Source organism: Neodiprion pinetum, chromosome 1, assembly GCF_021155775.2.
Source record: "Neodiprion pinetum isolate iyNeoPine1 chromosome 1, iyNeoPine1.2, whole genome shotgun sequence".
Classification (NCBI taxonomy): Eukaryota; Metazoa; Arthropoda; class Insecta; order Hymenoptera; family Diprionidae; genus Neodiprion; species Neodiprion pinetum.
The window spans coordinates 21,222,629-21,242,982 of record NC_060232.1 but is presented as its reverse complement, the minus strand read 5'-3'; the positions used below and the strand labels follow the sequence as shown (position 1 = coordinate 21,242,982).

Sequence of the window (20,354 nt, the reverse complement as noted above, 5' to 3'; positions counted from 1 at the left end):
TGGCTTAAATGAATAATAGTGATAATAATAATAAATTATCGTGTTTATTTTTTGACGTGTCAATTGAAGGTGCAAAACTTTCACAATTGTGATATAAATTAAATATTACAAGTAAAATAATTTTAATCATGTGTTTGAACTTGATTTCTTAGTTTCAATATTAATATTTTATGAAATTAAATTTTTATCAAAATTGCATACGGCACATCCTAATTGCCAAAGGTGAATGTTTATAAATTATAAATATATTAATCAAATATCAATTTGCATTGTGTTAAATATATTGTGCATAACATAAAAGGATTACCTCATAGGATTTAGTTATGAAGAAATTCAGTATATAGCGCGTTATTGTCACTGACCAATTATGTAAATGATTGGTATAGACGTAGTATTAAGTAATATGTTAATTAGAGTAATAAAATAATAATACACATCAATGTAATACGGCCTTTCTACAACTCTATGCATATTCATACTTGCATATCTACTTTGTAACTAGTTGTCAAGTAATGCTACACGTTGGAGAAGACATATTTTTCTAAACGCGGAACATTCAATTTTGTGTGAGTATCATTTGGACACAGTCTATCAGCCCAAGGCACTTTTGTAAACCATTCCTACACGGCCTGTTAGCATGGCCTGTTTGCACACAATAATTTTGGCAATAGTGTACAGTACGTTTGCACACAGAAACTTCAATGCACACGGCAATATTGCACACGATACTCCTGCCCACAGAAAAGTCGAAACATTTGGGTGCCGATAGTTAAGAAAAGGGTCCTGCATCAAAAATTAGGTAGATTTTAGCTACCCTTCACCGGATAACAGAACTGGTGTAAAAAAGTGTCGTGCCTACAAGAGTATTGACCCTCGGATCACAGATTTCACTGAAAATTCCAGGAACATTCTTTTGGCTGAAAATATGTTCATCAGATTCGATTGTCTAATACTCTCCTTGTTAGTCTCAGGACACAAATATGAATGAAAAAACACAGTAAAATTTTGAGAATATTACAGAAAAATTCAGTTGATAAGTTTCATACGAAAAATAGGACATTCTTTTTCCTGTAAAAGTAGATTCTCATCCGAAAAATTTTTCAGAGAAGTTGAGGAACATGTGTCGCAATAACTATATTTCTCTAGTGCATCACATTATATTTATCTGAATGTTTTTTTTTAATGTTTGACAATAGTTCATTTGTAAAATATTAATGTACTTCTAGAACATGGAATGAGATAAGGTGCATGCAAAATGTGGTATAAATAGGAAGTACTTTTGCGCGGTATTAGTATGTAACACTCCTTCAACATAATGTTTTATCACAGTTACGATGTCAGTTAAAATAAATTATTTTATAAGATTAGTAGTAAGCGCCTAACAGCAAAACAATTTTTTTCAGCAGTTCTACAATTTGTCGCTGTCTTATCGGCTCGTAAAATACATAAATACATACATATTCCTCGAATAAAGAATGTGCCTTGGTCGATTTGTATCTACAAATACCGAAGTCCAAGTATCTCAAACGCGAAAAAAAGCTCAACAGGCAGAAAAATCGAGTTTCTGATGTGCTTCTGGACTTTCTTTCTGACGGCTTTTCAAAATGTGCTGCTTGGGAGATGTCAGCAGCCGTTTCCACCAAAGATCTAGGAGTCTCTCACTTAATTTACGTTTGTCATAGAGCCTCAAGCTGGTTATACCAGTGCATACAGGGTGTAGAGTGAAGTCATATACTGTGTTTGACTCGCATGTTGTATTACTGTAATTGTAGCGTTGGCCACATTTTGTACCTACCGTGTTTTGCTGACAAGATTGGTGCAAGAATGGTTGTATAACAGTTTTTGTTGCATTTACGTATATAAAGACGTAAAAATAACTAAATTAATTTCTCATATAGCAATTTAATCCCACGACTAAACTCTCTTCTACCTAGCTGTACACCAGAAGGTCCATCGTGACTTCGGTTATGGGGTTAGTTATATTTACACTGACAGACACGAGCTGCTGTACTCGGGGCAAAAATCTTGCATCAATGTTGCATTAATTTTGTCAGCAAAACGGTGCGAACCAAGTGTATCTGGCATCACCAGTGACACAGTATGTAAGTAAAACACAGTGTACCGTTTCAGTTACTAACAATCTTAGTCACGCATAAAATAATCTTTTCAACGCATACACTCACAATCAGTTCCGCGTTGACGTCAGGCGCAACCGCTGATAATTGTATCTCTGTAGCCGCAACTACGAAAGCTCCAACTTCCGATACTCTCCACATTCGCAACAGCTAGTGCCAGGCGATACTGTAAAATGTTCTGGCTTAAATAACTAGAATCTTGAATATGCCCACGGTTTGAAAATGGTGAATATAAATTGTCAGGAGCTTTTCCCATCGCGATGGAGTGTCGTCGTATTCATTTCCTATATGACACTGTTCGTTAATCAAGGTACGTTATTTGAGGCTAAGTTGTCGGCGATTTTTTTGATTCTCGTTTTAAAATTCTATGGTAATTTTCATCATTCAGACGATCAAACCTGACTAGGAGAAAACAAAGAATATCGAAATTTCATTCACACTTATCTGGAAATAGAAATGCCGGTCTGTTCATTTTTCGTATTTATACTGGAATCTTTTTGAAAGTTATTAGAGCGCCTTTATAAGATACGCTAATTTAAAAATTTATCATCTAATTACCACGTGAAACAAATCGATTATAAAAATTGTTTTGCAAACTGGCTTCTATTTCAAAAAAGAACACTCCTGTGATTACATTATTTGTTATTAACTAATGTGCATGAAGTTCTAAACGCACATTACACCAAAAATATTAATTAGTATATTATACCAAGATAGGCGTTTCGTTAAATTTTTTAATCCAAATTGATAAATCTGTAATGCAGGATGTTGAATAGTTTGCCAACAAAAACTAGCTTGGTACAGAATCCTTGAATTTTCATTGCAGTGGTTGTTCAGAATTTCAGGCACACACGTATGATAATTGAGAAAATTTCAGCTCTCAAGGGACCAAGTGTTTTTATGCTTATAAAATAATTAACTTGTCAGTTACTATTATTCAATTTATAAGTCATTATTGATTAGTATTTCACACATTTTTCAGGAATCTTAGTAACATGGTCTCAAAATGAAGAAAATTCCTACAAGTACAATACTGTCACTGTGGTACTAATGACGGAGATACTAAAGCTGATTTTATCAATTGGATTTTACTGTAGAGAGTAAGTAAAGACATACATTTCCTTGACTTTTCGATCGATTAAACTTCATAACAAGTTGAAGTTACCATGATTAAGGGGGGAAACCGGTTTATGAGGTCGAAATTTTGCTGTTTTTCATGATTTTTTTTAACCAGGAAGGAATAATCACAAAACGTTTAAACTTGGAGGATATTTTATTTATGTTTTCAAGTGCACTTTGAAATTTTTTCAAATGATTTCCGCCGGAAATAGTGGAGTTACCGCGTGCATTCCATGGGCGATTGCCATCCGAGCATTTGGCTTGCGTACATCCCTGACGTCGCAATTTTTATCTGTAATCATCAGGATTTTTTTTTTTCATTAAAAACATATTTTCTAAGAATATGAACCTAATTTTGATCAAACAAATTGAAAATTGCATGTTTTTGAGGTGTTTGAACACAATGTCATGTTTTTATATTATATTTTTTCATCTTTCTTGCATAAAAACATATAATTTTAATAACAATATAATCCCCGAATTAGGTTCATATCACGTGGAATTGAATAAAGAATATCTATACCAAATTTCAGAACGATTGATCAATAACTTTTTGAGCTAGAATGTACGCAAGTCGAACAAAAAGTCGTTTCGAGAAAAACGCGTTTGAAATAAAGTGTAGCAAAAACGAGAAATTCAAGGCAGTAATTAATAATAAAAAATGCTCACCGGTTAATCAGCTATTCCAGCACCATATAGCAATCCCTCTTCTTGCTCATATGCGTCATTCTATTATTCAATAGCACAGCGGTATTGAGGCAGGTAGCTGGAAAAGAAGGGCCTGGGCGACCGCTCCGTTATAATTACCGTGCGCTTCTTCACAGAACCGACGGGCGGTCACTTAAGTGCTCATTGCATTCGAACTAATGGGAATTTTGCTTTGAAATTTTGACCACATATTCTTGAATAGTTATACTAACGATTCATGCAATAAAAAAAAAGACGACCATGTCCTATTTTGCTTGTTATCAAAGCCTACGCCTCACTGATGTGAAATTGCTGTAGTCAGTGCAATTCTACGTGCAATGACGAATATAACTACCAGAATAAATATTTCCTTTTGATGCAGCTATGATGCCAAGAAATGTATTTTTGTAATTAAATTGCCATTTATTGTTGGAATGCTTTTCCTGGCCTTACGTGTGCATAAAACAGGAGTTTTTTGATATGTTTGTTCGGTACTACATGTAAAATTGCGTTGACTACCACATGTTCACATCAGTCCTGCATGGGCTTTGACAATAGTATAAAAGATTGACATTCAACTCTGTAAGTAAAGATATAGCAGCCTTTTAACATTGAGTTAAGATTAGAATCAGATTTATAAGTCAGTACAACATTTAGCATAAGGATGTATGGGACATATTTCCAAATACCAAAAATATTTTGAAACATCTTTGATGCAAAAAGAATAATATGCAAGAATATTCACTGACTTGTTTTTCCACATTGTACAAGTCGATTATACAGAGTTGTGTATTGTGTTATAATCAACCAAAAACAATTCTCGCGGGGGTCATGCAAATTAATTAAAAAAATTGCGTATTTTCGAGCAAAAACACACTGATATTAATGATTCAATATTTCTTAGAAATTGTACAATTTGAAATATTGAATGACGCGCCATAAATTATAATCTAAATTATTAGTCTTTTTCACTCTTTTTAAATTTTTACTGGAATTATTAGTTATTACTGTGAATGAAGGGTATTTAAAAACAACCTTATCCTTTATAACAAAATTGCGCAGGATAAAAGATGAAATCTGAAGTATTTGTGAAAATTTCACAGTACAAATTTATTGTAATTTTTTGAGTTTCACACATTTGATACGTGAATAGATATAATTTTGGAGTTTCACTTTCGTGTTTTCGCAGTCCTCTAGACTCTAGAGTTAGTCACCAACCTCCTGAACTGTAATCCGCAACCTCTTGAACTGTAATCCGCGTATGCTTATGATTTGCTACAATCGCTATTTGATTGAATTTCTGACTAAGAATCTGAGTAATTTCATTAGCCATATTATTCATAGGTCACTTGAAGACAACTCAATTGTGACGTGAGCACAAAACCATTCTTTTTTGTATCGTTGTTGATGTTGTAATTGAACGTATATGATTGTCTTGACCTCGATGATGACGAATAAATATTTGTTTCTTGGATATGAAGGTCAATGAAACAGACGTCAATTTGTTAACGTTTCGGCCCGGGTGGGAGCGCTCCTCAGAACGAACTTTTTTTAACATGATAATCTGTCACAGGACAAGCCAAGGTTATATACAGAGAGCGAGAAGGAAGAACAAAACATATATAGAAAAAAGTAAAATAAATAAATAATTCATAAATAGATAAATGATAATTAAATTAAAAATAAAGATACAATAATATAAAATATACAATTTAACAAATGGTTTACATAGAAAACACATCACCAAGTGAATGCGATTTAATTTAACAGAAAACGGTATTATAATCACCTGGTGCCACAATTTTTTTGATAAAAAAGCATGATGTGGAACATGCCGATGAAACAGTTTTATAGAATAAAATTATAAAATACACTATTACATTATACAGTGCAATACGGAACTCCCAAGCACACATCATAGAGCAAAATTAATGGCAAGGAAGGCACGACATTGAATTTAGATGACCGTTAGAGGCGTTGACACAACAATGGTCGGACCAGAAGAAGGCTTACCGGCAAGTAGGAGACATAGATATGACCTAGGAACATAGAAGCCAAAAAAGGACAATTTTGATGATAAAGTAGAGATATGCACAATAGGTAACTTAGGGGAACTAAGAATGGTGTATTACCGACGTATAGATATTACTGAGGTGTTTAATATCTTGACGCAAATTAACTGAAAGAGGATGTGCAACAATGTTACACATCTCAAGAAGAAGGCGTTTGTAATACAACGGTTCCACAGCTAAGACGCTAGCCCGTTCATAATTAAAGACATGGTCTAGTTCAATGGAATGTCTGGTTAAAGCAGTGTAATTTTCATCTAGGCCATGAATGTTGCGTTTGTGCTCCTTAATTCTAGTATGTAATTGCCTACTTGTTTGCCCAATGTATATCTTGTCACAGTTTTTGCAGGGAATTTTGTAAACCACACAAGAGCGGTTGTCCAAGGGTAGACGGTCTTTGCTTGAGTCAAAAAATTGGGATAAGTCATGCTTGTTTTTTCCAACAAATTGGATGTTGTACCTAGCAAAAATTCTGTTTAACGACTCAAAAAGGCCAGCGACATGCGTGATGAACACAAAATTTTTTGGAACGACAGGAACGTCGCCAAGATCATTGTGGTTGGAGTCATTAGATGACAAAATCGAGAGGTGTCTCTTCTGTATATGATTCTGCAACATGAGGGCAGGATAGTCGTTCTTGCGTAATGCGTCATAGATCAAGGAAAGATTTTTGTTGTGAAATTCTGAGCTAGACAATCTGATGGCTCTGTCCACCAAGCAATAGATCGTACCAGTCTTGTATGATCTAGGATGGTGCGAACGATAATTTAGATACCTTTGTGACCACGTAGATTTGTGGTACCAGTCAGTTTTGATGAACTGATTATCGTTAATGATTAGAACGTCTAAAAAACTAATTTGGCCGTTAATTTCAGGTTCAATGGTGAATTGTAACCTAGGGTGGAAACTATTGAAAACTTCAGGACGAGTTTCCATCTTGTTTTTAGGGGCAGCTGTAATTATATCGTCAATATATCTAAAATACAATGGAAGAGCGAAATCCAATTTTTGAATGCAGCATTGGTCTAGATCATCCATCACAAGAACGGACAAGATTGGGGAGAGCGGAGAGCCCATAGGTAAACCATAAGTTTGGGCGTAGTTAGTGTTGTTAAATTTAAAGATGGTAGCCTTGAAACAAATGTTTAACGCGTTAATTAGCTCCCTGAGTGGAACCGGGACATGGTTGGATAGTTGAGACCACCTACTAGTAATTGACAGCGTTAAGGTGTCGCTGACCTGGATCTCAAAGTTGTAATCGATCGAAGCGCCCTCTGCGTAAGTTTCCTCGGTTCCAAACCATTCGAAGGTAGTACTCTCCACCGGGGAGTAGCGCAACACAATATTAGACAAAACGCGGTCGGTAATGGGCCTGAATCTGAGTCGGTAACCATACCAACAGGACTGACTCGAATTATGCATGCAAATGATGACGTCATGCGTGTAGCGACTGCATCACGACCGAACTGATTATTTTGATAGTTTTACGGTGAATATAGCAAATTCAATTTCGCGTTCCGTGAAACACCCTTGAATATGGGAGATTCTCTGACGAATCGGACAGATTTAGATAAAAATCGACCGACACAATTTTGATGTAGCTTAAAATTTTTTCACGGGCTCTATATCGAAAAAATAGGGATACGTATTCGAGGATTTTTTTATTGTACATATTTTGTACCATAGAGGGGATCGAAAATTTGATAATTTGGTGTTTTTTGGCATGGAGACTAATTTTCAAAAATTCATAACGCCGGTTCTATTTGAGCTGAAAAGTTTGTTTTTTCAACCCAAAGCTAATGAAATGAATTTTAATACTACAATTCTTTCATTTACGATTATTCCGAAATTTATATTGTTATAAATAATTAATATGTTTAAATCGAATTTTAACAATCGCCTTCACCTCGTAGCGAGTTCTCAGCACGACCATCGTATTCTACGTCAAATTATCTATCAATAACGCATTTTTATTTGATGGAGAAATTATTATTACTGTAGGAAAAAATTAAATTAATCATTTATATTACAGAGGAAAACGATATAAGGCAAGATAACGAGGCGTGCAATGGAACCCGCGCGCCGATGTGACGTGCCGCGCTAGATAAATTAATTCTTTTCCTCCAGTAATAATAATTTCTCCATCAATTAAAAATACGTTATGGACGAAAAATTTGACGTAGAATACGATGGTTGTGCTAAGAACTCGCTACGAGGTTGGGGCAATTGTTAAAAATCGATTGAAACATATTAATTGTTTATAACAGTACAAATTTCGGAATAATCGTTAATGAAAGAATTGTTGTGATAAAATTCATTTTATTAGCTTTGAGATGAAAAAAACGAACTTTCCAGCTCAAATAGAACCGGCGTTATGAATTTTTGAAAGTGAGTCTTCCAAGCAAAAAAACACCAAATTATCAAATTTTCGATGCCCTCTATTTTACGAAATATGTGAAATCAAAAATCCTCGAATACGTATCCCTATTTTTTCGGTATAGAACCCGTAAAAAAAATTTCAGCTAATTCAAAAATGTGTCGATCACAAAGGTGTTCGGTTGTAAAAGAATGTCCCATATACATTAAAACATATCGCGCAATATTAGTTTTACACAGCACGAAGTATTTTCAAAATGATTTCATAAATATCACCATTCACCATTTGTAGATATTTGCAAATATGTTCGAAAAATACGATTGAAACAAAACGGGTACGAATCGTTGTGGTCTCGTTTTATGAAGCATCGCTACGACCTTGCATGACTATTCTTCGACATAGGTATCGAAATCATTCTGAAATTGTACATCGCTTGTTACACACAACTCTACTGACAATAATGAAATAATTTTATGTTCGAAGCTATTTTACTAATGAAAAGGGTTTCAAAAAATGATTATATATAATATTGGAACACTTTATTCATGTTACTATGGATGTATGAAACAATTGTTAACATCGACGTTGAGGATTATTTTTATACCCTCTGAAATATTAAATACAAGGAAATAGTATCCAAGATTCGAGGTAACTATGAAGCTGCGGGTTGTGCAAAACAGTTTCTTCTCCCGGTTGATGGGAGTTTCTAACATCCTTTGCGAAGTAATGTAATTTGAACATAGTTCACCACTCCATGAAGATATCCTCGCGGCATGTCGATCTGCATGTAACATTGCGACCGTCCAACGGTTACGATGGATTATCCTGTACAATATAAGCGTGTTTATTTGGTTGTTTCGCCTTTTCAACGTAGAATCCATAACATGATTAGTACTTGTGGATAAAAATATACTTTGGCACACAATTCGAGCCCTCCCCCCCCTATCATATAAGGACTCATACAAATACATGGGTCCTTTTCTGTTCTCTTACAACCATGTGTCGGCGCCATCTCACTATACCCAAAAATGTTGAAAGTGAATGGTCGAATCTGATGAAATGGAATAGCGTGATTAGAAATTTTGATCATCTTGAATAATCTGAAAAGTTGAGATAATTCTTTTGAAATTAAGATATTCATTTTTTACGAATCACTCTAAATTTCACCGTGTTCAATATTTTACTACCGATAGCAGATATCTAATGTAGGTCATTCGGAATGAATATGAATGGGAAATTCCTCGTCAAACCCGACGGATTATTTGTAATCGGAAAGATTTTTTACAGAATGTATAAAATGGTAGAAGTCTCGCCAACAAATGGTACCATTAAACAATTCGTTCGTTAATAACAATTACAATGTTCAATGTTTCCGGACAAACCAAAGTTTTTACGAAAGCTTATCCTCTCTGCTCGCGAATGTGCTGTGAATAATTTTTCTACGTCAAATAGAACCGGAGATCAGATAATAATTCTTCAAGTTTACTGCGCGCTCATTTTGCAACAAAATTGAATGACTCGGCGCTTCCGGAAAAAAAATCGTAGAAATAGATTTTGACTTTTTATGCTCACATATCACTTCGAAAAAGCTTTCATTGTTTTGGAAAATACGCGATCATTTTTTGTCAGGATGATATTTCTGACTCAAGAACCTAAATTTCGTCCCAACTGACTTTTTATGGTTTATATGATGAAATAATAACAGTCGTAATATTTATTTTCTTCAAGATTTGAAATTTCTCGCATATTTGCATCGTACTTAGGGTATATGTCAACACGTGTAAATTTCTCCAATTATCGGAAAAGAAAATTACCGGACGATAATAATAATTGAACTCTCCGAGCATTCGAATCTAGGCTTCGATAAGATTGTGGTATTCGCAACGAAGCATTCAGCAATTCTTATGTTCTGCACACTCCTAACGAAAAATCAAAATGATTATACAGGGTGTCCCTAAATTGCCTCCCACGGACTAGCCAGCATAATACCTCGTTAAAATCCAACCGAGAATTTCTTTTCCGGAAGCTCGTCCGACGCATAGTTTTTGAATTATAAGCGATGGCGCTAGGCCAATGAGAGTGCACCATTTCATCTAGATTAGCCGCCACGGAAATTGCTGTTTTGTTCGACTGGGTGAATTATTATTATTCGTTTACGAATTAAATATCGGCACCTCCCCTCTCTCGCTGCTGTATTCCTTATGCTTGAGGATGCGCTTCTGTTTACACACACAAGTGTGCGCCCATGGATGTGCGGCCGGCAGCGTGTGCCGCGGCAACAATACCGAGGTCAGCGCCCGAGAAGGGGTACAACAGCGAGAGAGGGGAGGTGCTGATATTTAATTCGTAAACGAATAATAATAATTCACCCAGACGAACAAAACAGCAATTTCCGTGGCGGTAAATCTAGATGAAATGGTGGACTCTGATTGGCCTAGCGCTATCGCTTATAATTCAAAAACTATGCGTCGGACGAGCTTCCGGAAAAGAAATTCTCGGTTGGATTTTAACGAGGTATCATGCTGGCTAGTCCGTGGGAGGCAATTTAGGGACACCCAGAGAAAAACAATTTGAAACACGTATACAATTTGGTTACTCAATATTTTGAAAAATGTATAACAAAACGACGATCGAAACAAATGTCAACAAAACGACGATCTTTCGAACGCCACTCTTTCGAAGCAAACGTAAACAAGACGACTTGTTTTCTACATTTTTTTTCTATGCTATGAAAATGCTGAAAGTCCCTCCCCACTCCTCATCGGTATACATTTTCGTAGAAATACAATGAGCATCATGAGTACAATGAGAACACTCTGGGGCGAGTGTTTCCATACTTATGAACGGTAGTGTATATTCGTTTAAAAAAAAACGGCAATTTCTCAAATAATTAATTAAAAAATCTGAAAAAATTCACACAGAGTACCTTTTAGTAGTACTTTGATGTATCCAATTATAGGGCAGATCTGAGATGGTCGAAAAAAAAGTGGCCAAGCTGACGGAGAATCCTTCCTTTTCGGGTTAAATTCCGAAAATATTGATTTTTGGAAAAAAAGGTGAGAACCGAAGTTGTTCAAAATTTGATTCTCAACAAGTTTGTTGCTACTCATTTATGTCATTAAGTTGAAAATAAACGAGATAATGGAAATATTTCGAATTTGTCGCGTTTTTCAGGTTTAATTCGAAAAACCTTGATCCTAGAAGAAAAACTGTGGGAACTAATCTTGTAGAGAATCAAAATTTATACAACTTTTGTTCTGACGGTTTTTCTGTAAAATCAAAACCGGCCGAGTTATTCAAGAAAAACCATCTCAACCAAAAAAAAAACCATTTTTCGAATATACGCATAAGCATGATTTGGTCACCATTTTGAATTTACACTCCCAGTGATCCCCCCGAGACAGCTGTGAAAAAAAAAATCACTAAATAATTATTCGTGGGTTCGGTCGGTTTTTCGCCTATAATGACTGGACTATCTGGAGCATTGTTAATTTTTCTACGAGCGCGTGTCGCGGTCATCATTATGCTGTGACATAAGAATAATTCATTAAATTCCAATTATGCTTCGACTCAATTTTAATTCACTGTAGAGACAAAATAATTACTATACGTTACGTTTTGTATTGAAACAATTTTAATTTGTGGAATCTTTATTATCTTGGCACGTTATCTGTATTCAATAATGAGGATCTGATTTGTTCGTAAACGAATTAATTTCGTACTTTGTTTTTATTATGCTACATATTGTTTATGTATTTGAAAAGTAAAACGGCTTGCCAGTGGGAAATTATACAAAGTCTACTCCGTAAACGTTGCTTGATACAAAGTGGTATAGCTATATGTTTTTCTCTTGTACGATACGTCGTTCGGAGTGAAACGTACTTGCATTGTTGATACCGAAATGCTGAAGATATTCACAAATTTTACTTTATCTAACTAGTCCTGTGTCAAATTATCGTCAGTCGTCATAAAGATAATTACAATAATAATTTCGCTGCTTACGTCCGGAAATAAACAACCTAACGGGACTACAAGTTGATTCCGGATTCTGGACGAATATATTATAGGGTTTCCTTGTCAAAATCAAAGTCGAAAGTTCCTGATTAATTATTCGAAAAAACGACGTTCTTCATAAAAAATAATTGAAATTCAATTGAATATTATCAGTTTAGTTTTAATTTTTATAAATTTTTCTGCATCATTATCAGAATTGAGAACAAAATTCGCTGGTTAACTTTTTCACAAATTGTAGTACAAATTATTTCTTCATAAATAATTTCTCGAATATTTCTTGAAAATCCCTCATGGACAAAAGCCTCGACTAGGGTGTAAATTCGTACCCACAATTTTTTTCTTATGGGAATTCAGCATTATCTAAGTCGGGGGTACGAATTTACACCAACTTGAGGCTTTTTTCCGCGAGGGATAACTTTTTCGTACAAATTATTTATAAATCAACCGGGGAATTTCGATATCAATTCTGACGATGATCCAAGAAATTAAAAGGTTGATCGAAAAAGAAATCCGAAAAAATTAAATTTCCATTTCTTTGAATGAAAAAAGGCGTTTTCCCGAAAAATTTCTTGGGAACTTTCGACTCCAATTTTGACAAGGATTCGCCCTGTCAAGTATTTGCTGTGAATTACGAATCACCCTGCATAGCAAGTGCAGATTTGGCAGGATTCTTGTAAATGATATCTATAATTGCATAACAGAAATTTGCAGTATAAAACACTTACCATTGCAACGAACGATTCGTTCGTCGGCGCGTCAAATTTAACCTTTTTTTCGGTTCAGCCGTGCGACGTAACTTATCCATTGTTGCATTCACAAGATTATTGTTGTTTGTAACAAATATATGTATACACACTAGCCGCGTGAAAATTTGCACGTGATTAGAACTTGTGACACGGCAAATTACCAAAACACTCGCGTTTGCTTCCTTCGCCGCGAAAAGTGGATGTGGACGGTACGCGAGGAAACGCAGAGGTGACGGCCGCGCGGATAGTGGGGACAGTGGCGTGTGAGGGATAGTACTTGGAATCCGAAGAAGTTGATTCCTTCGAGAGTTCCAAATTTCTGTGAAATCTTATAGGATTGTGCCGGACTTTGATGTACAGCAGTAACACATACCCTGACTTTTCGTAGGTCGTATACGATGCAGAAACCAACCCAAAACTCGCTAGCGTATCCGTAGCGTATACCATCTACGAGAAGTCACGGTGTGTAGTTTTATAACGATTTCCACCTAATGAGTAACTTTCAGGTAGTTCGTCTAATGTAAAAAAAAAATTTGGTAGCATCATTCAGAACTAGGTGTAATTGACAAATGAAACGAAGCAAATAAAGTATGAAATCCTTATTTGTTGAGAATTAAAAACAGAAAAAATTGGCAAGCAAATCTTCATCAGAATTTTAACAAGGATCAGCCCTGTAAAATATATGCCACGAATCTTGAACCGTTGTATGTAGTAATTGTATGTATGTACAATGACATAGATTTTTTGCGGGACGTATTTCCAGTATTGTTAACACATCCGGTTCAGAAACAATTTCGTGTATGTATCAGGGTAATCTTTAAAACAGGCTCGGACGATTGTCAACCGGCCCACCCCCTCCCCCCCAAATTTGCTATCAATAAATAAATAATGGTCTGTTCAAGAGCACAATTTTTTATCTCAACCCTAAACCCTCACGCTTATACATACGTGTTTCCTGCAATTTCGGTATTTTATTTACTGCCGCATCTAATCTTTCGGTCAATTATCTGTAAGTATGACAATCTTGCGGACATTGATGCTACTATTAGATGAGGATATCCGGAACGTATATGGGGCATTCTATGTCAATTATTCGCCATTTATATCTGCATTTTTGACGAACAGGAATTAATGGATAGGTATCTTCGTTTTTGTTAATGATTTTCTATCAAATCGATGAAAAAAGGCAGATTTAAGTGGTGCGTACTCGATGTAGAATGCCCCAAAACCCTTCAATAAAATAAAAAAGAATAATTTTCTTTGCGGAACTACGACTCAAAACGAGAAAAAGAACAGTATGTTATTTTAATATCGGGTTTTGGAAAAGCCATGAGCATTTAAAAAAAAAATTGTGCGATATTTTGATAAATTTAAGGTGTTTGGATGGGTTGAGACAAACATCTAAAATATTTCAGAAAGACTGCTTTTGGCAGGTACAAGAAAGTGTAAAATTTTCAATAGAATCGAAATTGGTCGGGGCCACGGGTTGACCGATTTCGCATGGAATGCCCCGTTCACATACAGTCGGGCTACGTGCAATTACGAATAGTTACTGCGATTGTGAACTGATGTTACAATTTCCAAACGATGCCTTATAATATGCACGAATTTCAAAATCTAGCGATTATTCTGAGTGAGTTGTACATTTTTTCGGATCCACCTAAAAAGCCTATGCTCTCGTCGGCACTGCAGATTGTTGCTTTAGCAGAAGGTTTGTGAAACATAGGACGTGTGCGTATTACCATGTGGTGTTACCATCTGGTACCGCTTCGGTCGACTACAGCGCTTCTGGAGGTTCAACGTTGAACTAAATTACAGACTTCTCGTGCGTCAGAACGGGCTCCTGTCACCTGAAAATCGCCCGCACAAATCGTGCCATATTTACGGAAAACTGACTGGTGCTATAGGTTTTCCCGGATTACGTGTGTGTTTTTGTACGTCGGTATCTCCCTGGCAAAAGTGAAAGAAATTCTGATATCGTGCAAGCGGTGAATATTCAACAAGTCGCTAGCCCGATCTGCCATGTTTAAGGAGACGTGATTTTATTGAGTTCATCATTATTTTTATTAGACGTTATCAGTGATCTGCGATAGTAGTGACTGAGATACAGACGTACAATTATATTCAAGCTATGTTTTGAAAATTTTCCCAGCCAGATTCGTACCCCCGTTTGATCAGGATTTGTGCGGGCGATTTCCCCGCTTCTGACGTCACGAAATATATATAGGACATGCCAGGTCAGCGGCATCGTAATAACCTGATCTTGAGGTACGTTAGTGAACAAGGAGACCACATCGAGAGAGATCAGAGTGTAATTGGGCGGGAGGCTGAATTTACTAATGCATTCAACAAGAACGAAACTGTCTTTAACGCGTAATGCAGGAGGGACGACGTTATTCCCAATCCATTCGCTCAGAGTTCTGGCCAAGTTAAAAGTAGGACTATTAGTGAAGGAGACAATGATTCTAAGTGGTACATCTTGTTTATGGATTTTCGGCAGACCATAGGCTCGTGGTGGAATACAATCAGATTTTGCGATGTAACGTTTGAGTTGTACGGAAACGTATTTGGCTTTAACCCAGTTTGTCGTTAATTTTTTTACGTCTAATTGCAATGTACAATTGAGGTCGAATCTGACAATGTTGTAAGTGTCAGTGTTGGAAAGCTGGAGAAGCATTTTTTCCAAATACAATTGATTAGTAAGGACAACAGTGGTGTTGCCTTTGTCAGATCTTAGAAACATTGAGTCGTTGTTATTTTTACGGAAAGATGAAGTTTCTTTGATTTTAAATTGTATGGCGCCATCGTGATGTATAGAGCGAGTAGGGGTGTTGTCAAACTTCCTGAATGCATTGGTAAATTCTAGCCTAGCCTGGTTTCTGAGATCCTATGAGATGAGAGAGATGTTGGACTCAAAATCTGATACGAGGTTAACAATTGGAATCTCTGAAAGGGGTACCATATTTTGGTCCCAATTTAAGCACATCCGCCACATTGTCCGGTATAGGGACGTTGCTTAAGTTAAGGAGCCATTTGTTGTCTACGGTAGACACTGAGTGAACTGGGCGATGCCATTTGAGATTGATAAGCTTAGCCAACTTATTGATATTAGCCGCTTTATGAACGGAAAAACGCGCTTCAAGTTTGATAGATTGGGTGTGAAAGAATTTTTGTGACAAGGTAACAGGTAATTCTGCTAAGATATAATTCTCCAGTGCAGAGAGGGTTTCTTTCGATTTGATAATGGACGCATGTGCATCGCTGATTTCCAGATTGAGCAGGGATTTTTGAAATTTGGTTACAAAATGGCGAAATTTAGTTCTGGATCGTGACAGTTTAAAGTGAAATTTGTTCGAGATAAGTTTAGGGAGCCTAAAATGTGTTGGGAGAACGTCCAGCTTCTTACACTTCAGAAGGAAAATACGATGATTTTTTAGTCTCGACAGTGACTCGGATGTGGAAGCCCATCTGTCAAGATCTATGACGCATTACGCAAGAACGACTATCCTGCCCTCATGTTGCAGAATCATATACAGAATAGACACCTCTCGATTTTGTCATCTAATGACTCCAACCACAATGATCTTGGCGACGTTCCTGTCATTCCAAAAAATTTTGTGTCTATCCCGTATGTCGCTGGCCTTTTTGAGTCGTTAAACAGAATTTTCGCTAGGTACAACATCCAATTTGTTGGAAAAAACAAGCATGACTTATCCTCATTTTTTGACTCAGGCAAATACCGTCTACCCTTGGACAACCGCTCTTGTGTGGTTTACAAAATTCCCTGCAAAAACTGTGACAAGATATACATTGGGCAAACAAGTAGGCAATTACATACTAGAATTAAGGAGCACAAACGCAACATTCATGGTCTAGATGAAAATTACACTGCTTTAACCAGACATTCCATTGAACTCGACCATGTCTTTAATTATGAACGGGCTAGCGTCTTAGCTGTGGAACCGTTGTATTACAAACGCCTTCTTCTTGAGATGTGTAACATTGTTGCACATCCTCTTTCAGTTAATTTGCGTCAAGATATTGAACACCTCAGTAATATCTATACGTCGGTAATACACCATTCTTAGTTCCCCTAAGTTACCTATTGTGCATATCTCTACTTTATCATCAAAATTGTCCTGTTTTCGCTTCTATGTTCCTAGGTCATATCTATGTCTCCTACTTGCCGGTAAGCCTTCTTCTAGTCCGACCATTGTTGTGTCAACGTCTCTAACGGTCATCTAAATTCAATGTCGTGCCTTCCTTGCCATTAATTTTGCTCCATGATGTGTGCTTGGGAGTTCCGTATTGCACTGTATAATGTAATAGTGTATTTTATAATTTTATTCTATAAAACTGTTTCATCGGCATGTTCCACATCATGCTTTTTTATCCAAAAAATTGTTGCACCAGGTGATTATAATACCGTTTTCTGTTAAATTAAATCGCATTCACTTGGTGATGTGTTTTCTATGTAAACCATTCGTTAAATTGTATATTTTATATTATTTCATCTTAATTTTTAATTTAATTATCATTTATCTATTTATGAATTATTTATTTATTTTACTTTTTTCTATATATGTTTTGTTCTTCCTTCTCGCTCTCTGTATATAACCTTGGCTTGTTCTGTGACAGATTATCATATTAAAAAAAATTCGTTCTGAGAAGCGCTCCCACCCGGGCCGAAACGTTAACAAATTGACGTCTGTTTCATTGACCTTCATATCCAAGAAACAAATATTTATTCGTTGTAATTGAACCTTTGAAACGATCCAAATTCCTTAAAAATGGTGTTGCATTCTTATCTTAAGCCCAGAGTATGATTTGATCGATTCAAAACTTTGCTTTATCGACAAGATTTCGTCGGGTTGACTTGATGATTTTAGATTTTTAGAATTTGCTACATAATTTTAATATCATTTCCCTTAGTAGTTTTTCGAATAATAACCAACGTATTAATAAAACCACATACAGTTTTTTAGAATTCTTTTAAGGTAGTTCTAAACCAAGTATGCTAGTCATAGTAAAGTTCAATGAAATACATAATATCATACAAACTTTTTGGAGACGTTTCAAGACCGGTGTTTCATCCTACGAAATTTGTTCGTTTGTGATGTCACTACAGCCCTCCCCGTCCATTCGAGATGTTAGACACTAGATCCAATCATGAACCGACTGAGCATTGAAATGCAGTGGACAGTGGATGTTCAGTCGCGCTTTTCAGACAAACCATAAAAGGGATAATTGTTGGATTATTGAAATAAAAATTATCTTACCTTTAAAGAATGACTGGAACTTGGTGAATTGATGTGCCGATGTCATGATGAGGGGCTTAACAAAGTAACTTATTTTACATGTATTAAATATTTGACTCAAACTGGATTTATTTAACCCGTTGAGTGGTAATGAAGCATATATCAACAAAAAAAAGTCTTGCCAAAAGTGGTGATGAAGCATATATCAACATTTTGCAATCATTCCGGCAGGAGACCCTAGAATTGCATGAAAATTGGTATACCGGGGTTTTCCAGACCGCTGAATCCGAATCTGTACTCAGAATTCACGTTCAGACCATAGGGGGCGCCCTATCAACACTCTGAAATGGCGGGAAAATGGAAAACAGTTTGTCCTTTTAGTCACACAGTATCGTTTACATACAATGTACATAAGAATGGTATCTCGAGGGTTCTCGGGCTTTGTAAATCTGCCTACTGTGTCAGAATTGACAACTCCCGAAATTCAAGATGGCGCAGCCAAGATGGCGGACATCGAATTCCAAGAAAAACGAATTTTGCCATGAATTTTGTAACTCAGGGGTTTTTTGGGTTGCTGAAACCGAATCCTGTGTCAGAATTGACAAATTCCCAAATCCAAGATGGCGCAGCCAAGATGGCGGACATGGAATGCCAAAATAAAAACCCAGACTTTGCCATGAAATTTGTTACTGGGGGGTTTTTGGGGTCGCTGAATCCGAATCCGTTGTCAGAATTGGCCCCATGAAACTGGATAATGTCCCGTATATTTTTTGTGAGAGCGACAGTAGTGAGGATACGCCTTTTAGCGGGCGTGAAAATAACCAGCTTCCTTGAAAACACCCGGGTAAAAAGACTGTCGGGAACAACTTCGTGTTTCGGTTTTGGTTCTGAAATTTCGTGTGCGCCTTTGTCGGGCGCTCCATCTTGAACCTACCATCTTGGATTTGGGCTTTGACCAATTGTGACACCGGATTCGGTTTCAGCGACCGTGAAAACCCGCGAAGTAACCAAATTCATGTCAAAATCTTTTTTTTTTTGGCATTCCATGTCCGCCATCTTGGCTCCGCCATCTTGGATTTAGGAATTGGCCAATTCTGAGACCGGATTCGGTTTCAGCGACCCCGAAAACCCCCGAGTAATGAAATTCATTTCAAAATCGTTTTTTTCTTGGCATTCCATCTCCGCCATCTTCGATTTAGGAATTGGCCAATTCTGAGACCGGATTCGGTTTCAGCGACCCCAAAAACCCCCGAGTAATGAAATTCATTTCAAAATCTTTTTTGACATTCCATCTCCGCCATCTTGGCTCCGTCATCTTGGATTTAGGAATTGGCCAATTCTGAGTCGGGATTCGGTTTCAGCGACCCCAAAACCCCCGAGTAATGAAATTCAGCCATTTATTCGCAAACCTGTGTCGTACCACTTTTGGAGCTGCTGCTCGTCAAAAGCTCTACCACCCAACCGGTTAATAATTCGAAATATATCGAGCAATTGGGCTTTTAGTATAATGGAAGAAAAGGAATCGTGGGGTTCGCTTGTTATTTGGGAAGAGTAGCATTGTAAAAGAATGCAAGATGATAGAGGATTAAACCACGAAACTGTATTGAGAACAAATTAGTGAATTTGGAAATAGAAACCAAGAGAGCGATTCCGTGCTCTATGGCCGTTTTTATAGGGATTGATAGCTGTGCAAAACAATCCCTCTTTTTACTCTGCTGTCAAACTACAGCACACTTTTCTCCTTATTCTAGGAATTAAAACTGGGGCACAATACCCTCGGCACCTGTACTGGTATTACTACGTTGTAAACTTTAGTGCCGTGAGCACGCTCGAGGTTACGTTGCGCTGGGTTCTAGCCATAGCTTACTTCTTGAATGTTCTGACTATCCTACTTGTTACAAGATCAATGTTGGGTGTTAGTTTAAAAAGTATAAATATTCACATAAATA

General features: G+C 36.6%; 1 protein-coding gene and 2 long non-coding RNA genes across 4 annotated transcripts in view; 1 reads left to right on the top strand and 2 right to left on the bottom strand.

Moving 5' to 3' along the window:
* Nucleotides 1-551: 551 nt before the first annotated feature.
* On the bottom strand, nt 552-2,303 carry LOC124210844 (uncharacterized). Its single transcript, XR_006881319.2, has 2 exons — nt 2,184-2,303; nt 552-1,647 (listed from the first exon to the last, which is right to left on the bottom strand). It is a non-coding gene; the product is annotated as an uncharacterized lncRNA (long non-coding RNA).
* The window catches only part of senju (UDP-galactose transporter senju), a 66,326-nt gene continuing 46,874 nt past the window's right edge, over nt 903-20,354 (top strand). Inside the window, exons 1-2 of one of the 2 annotated variants that reach the window (XM_046609284.2) lie at nt 903-2,102; nt 3,118-3,235. In XM_046609284.2, coding sequence (XP_046465240.1) covers nt 3,186-3,235 — 50 coding nt within the window. In that variant the 5' untranslated portion in view covers nt 903-2,102; nt 3,118-3,185. Of the gene's footprint in view, nt 2,103-2,304; nt 2,446-3,117; nt 3,236-20,354 lie in introns of those variants that run through there. The other variant, XM_046609283.2, reaches the window with a different exon arrangement.
* LOC124210842 (uncharacterized) lies at nt 3,520-6,144 on the bottom strand. Its single transcript, XR_006881318.2, has 3 exons — nt 5,731-6,144; nt 3,924-5,505; nt 3,520-3,546 (listed from the first exon to the last, which is right to left on the bottom strand). It is a non-coding gene; the product is annotated as an uncharacterized lncRNA (long non-coding RNA).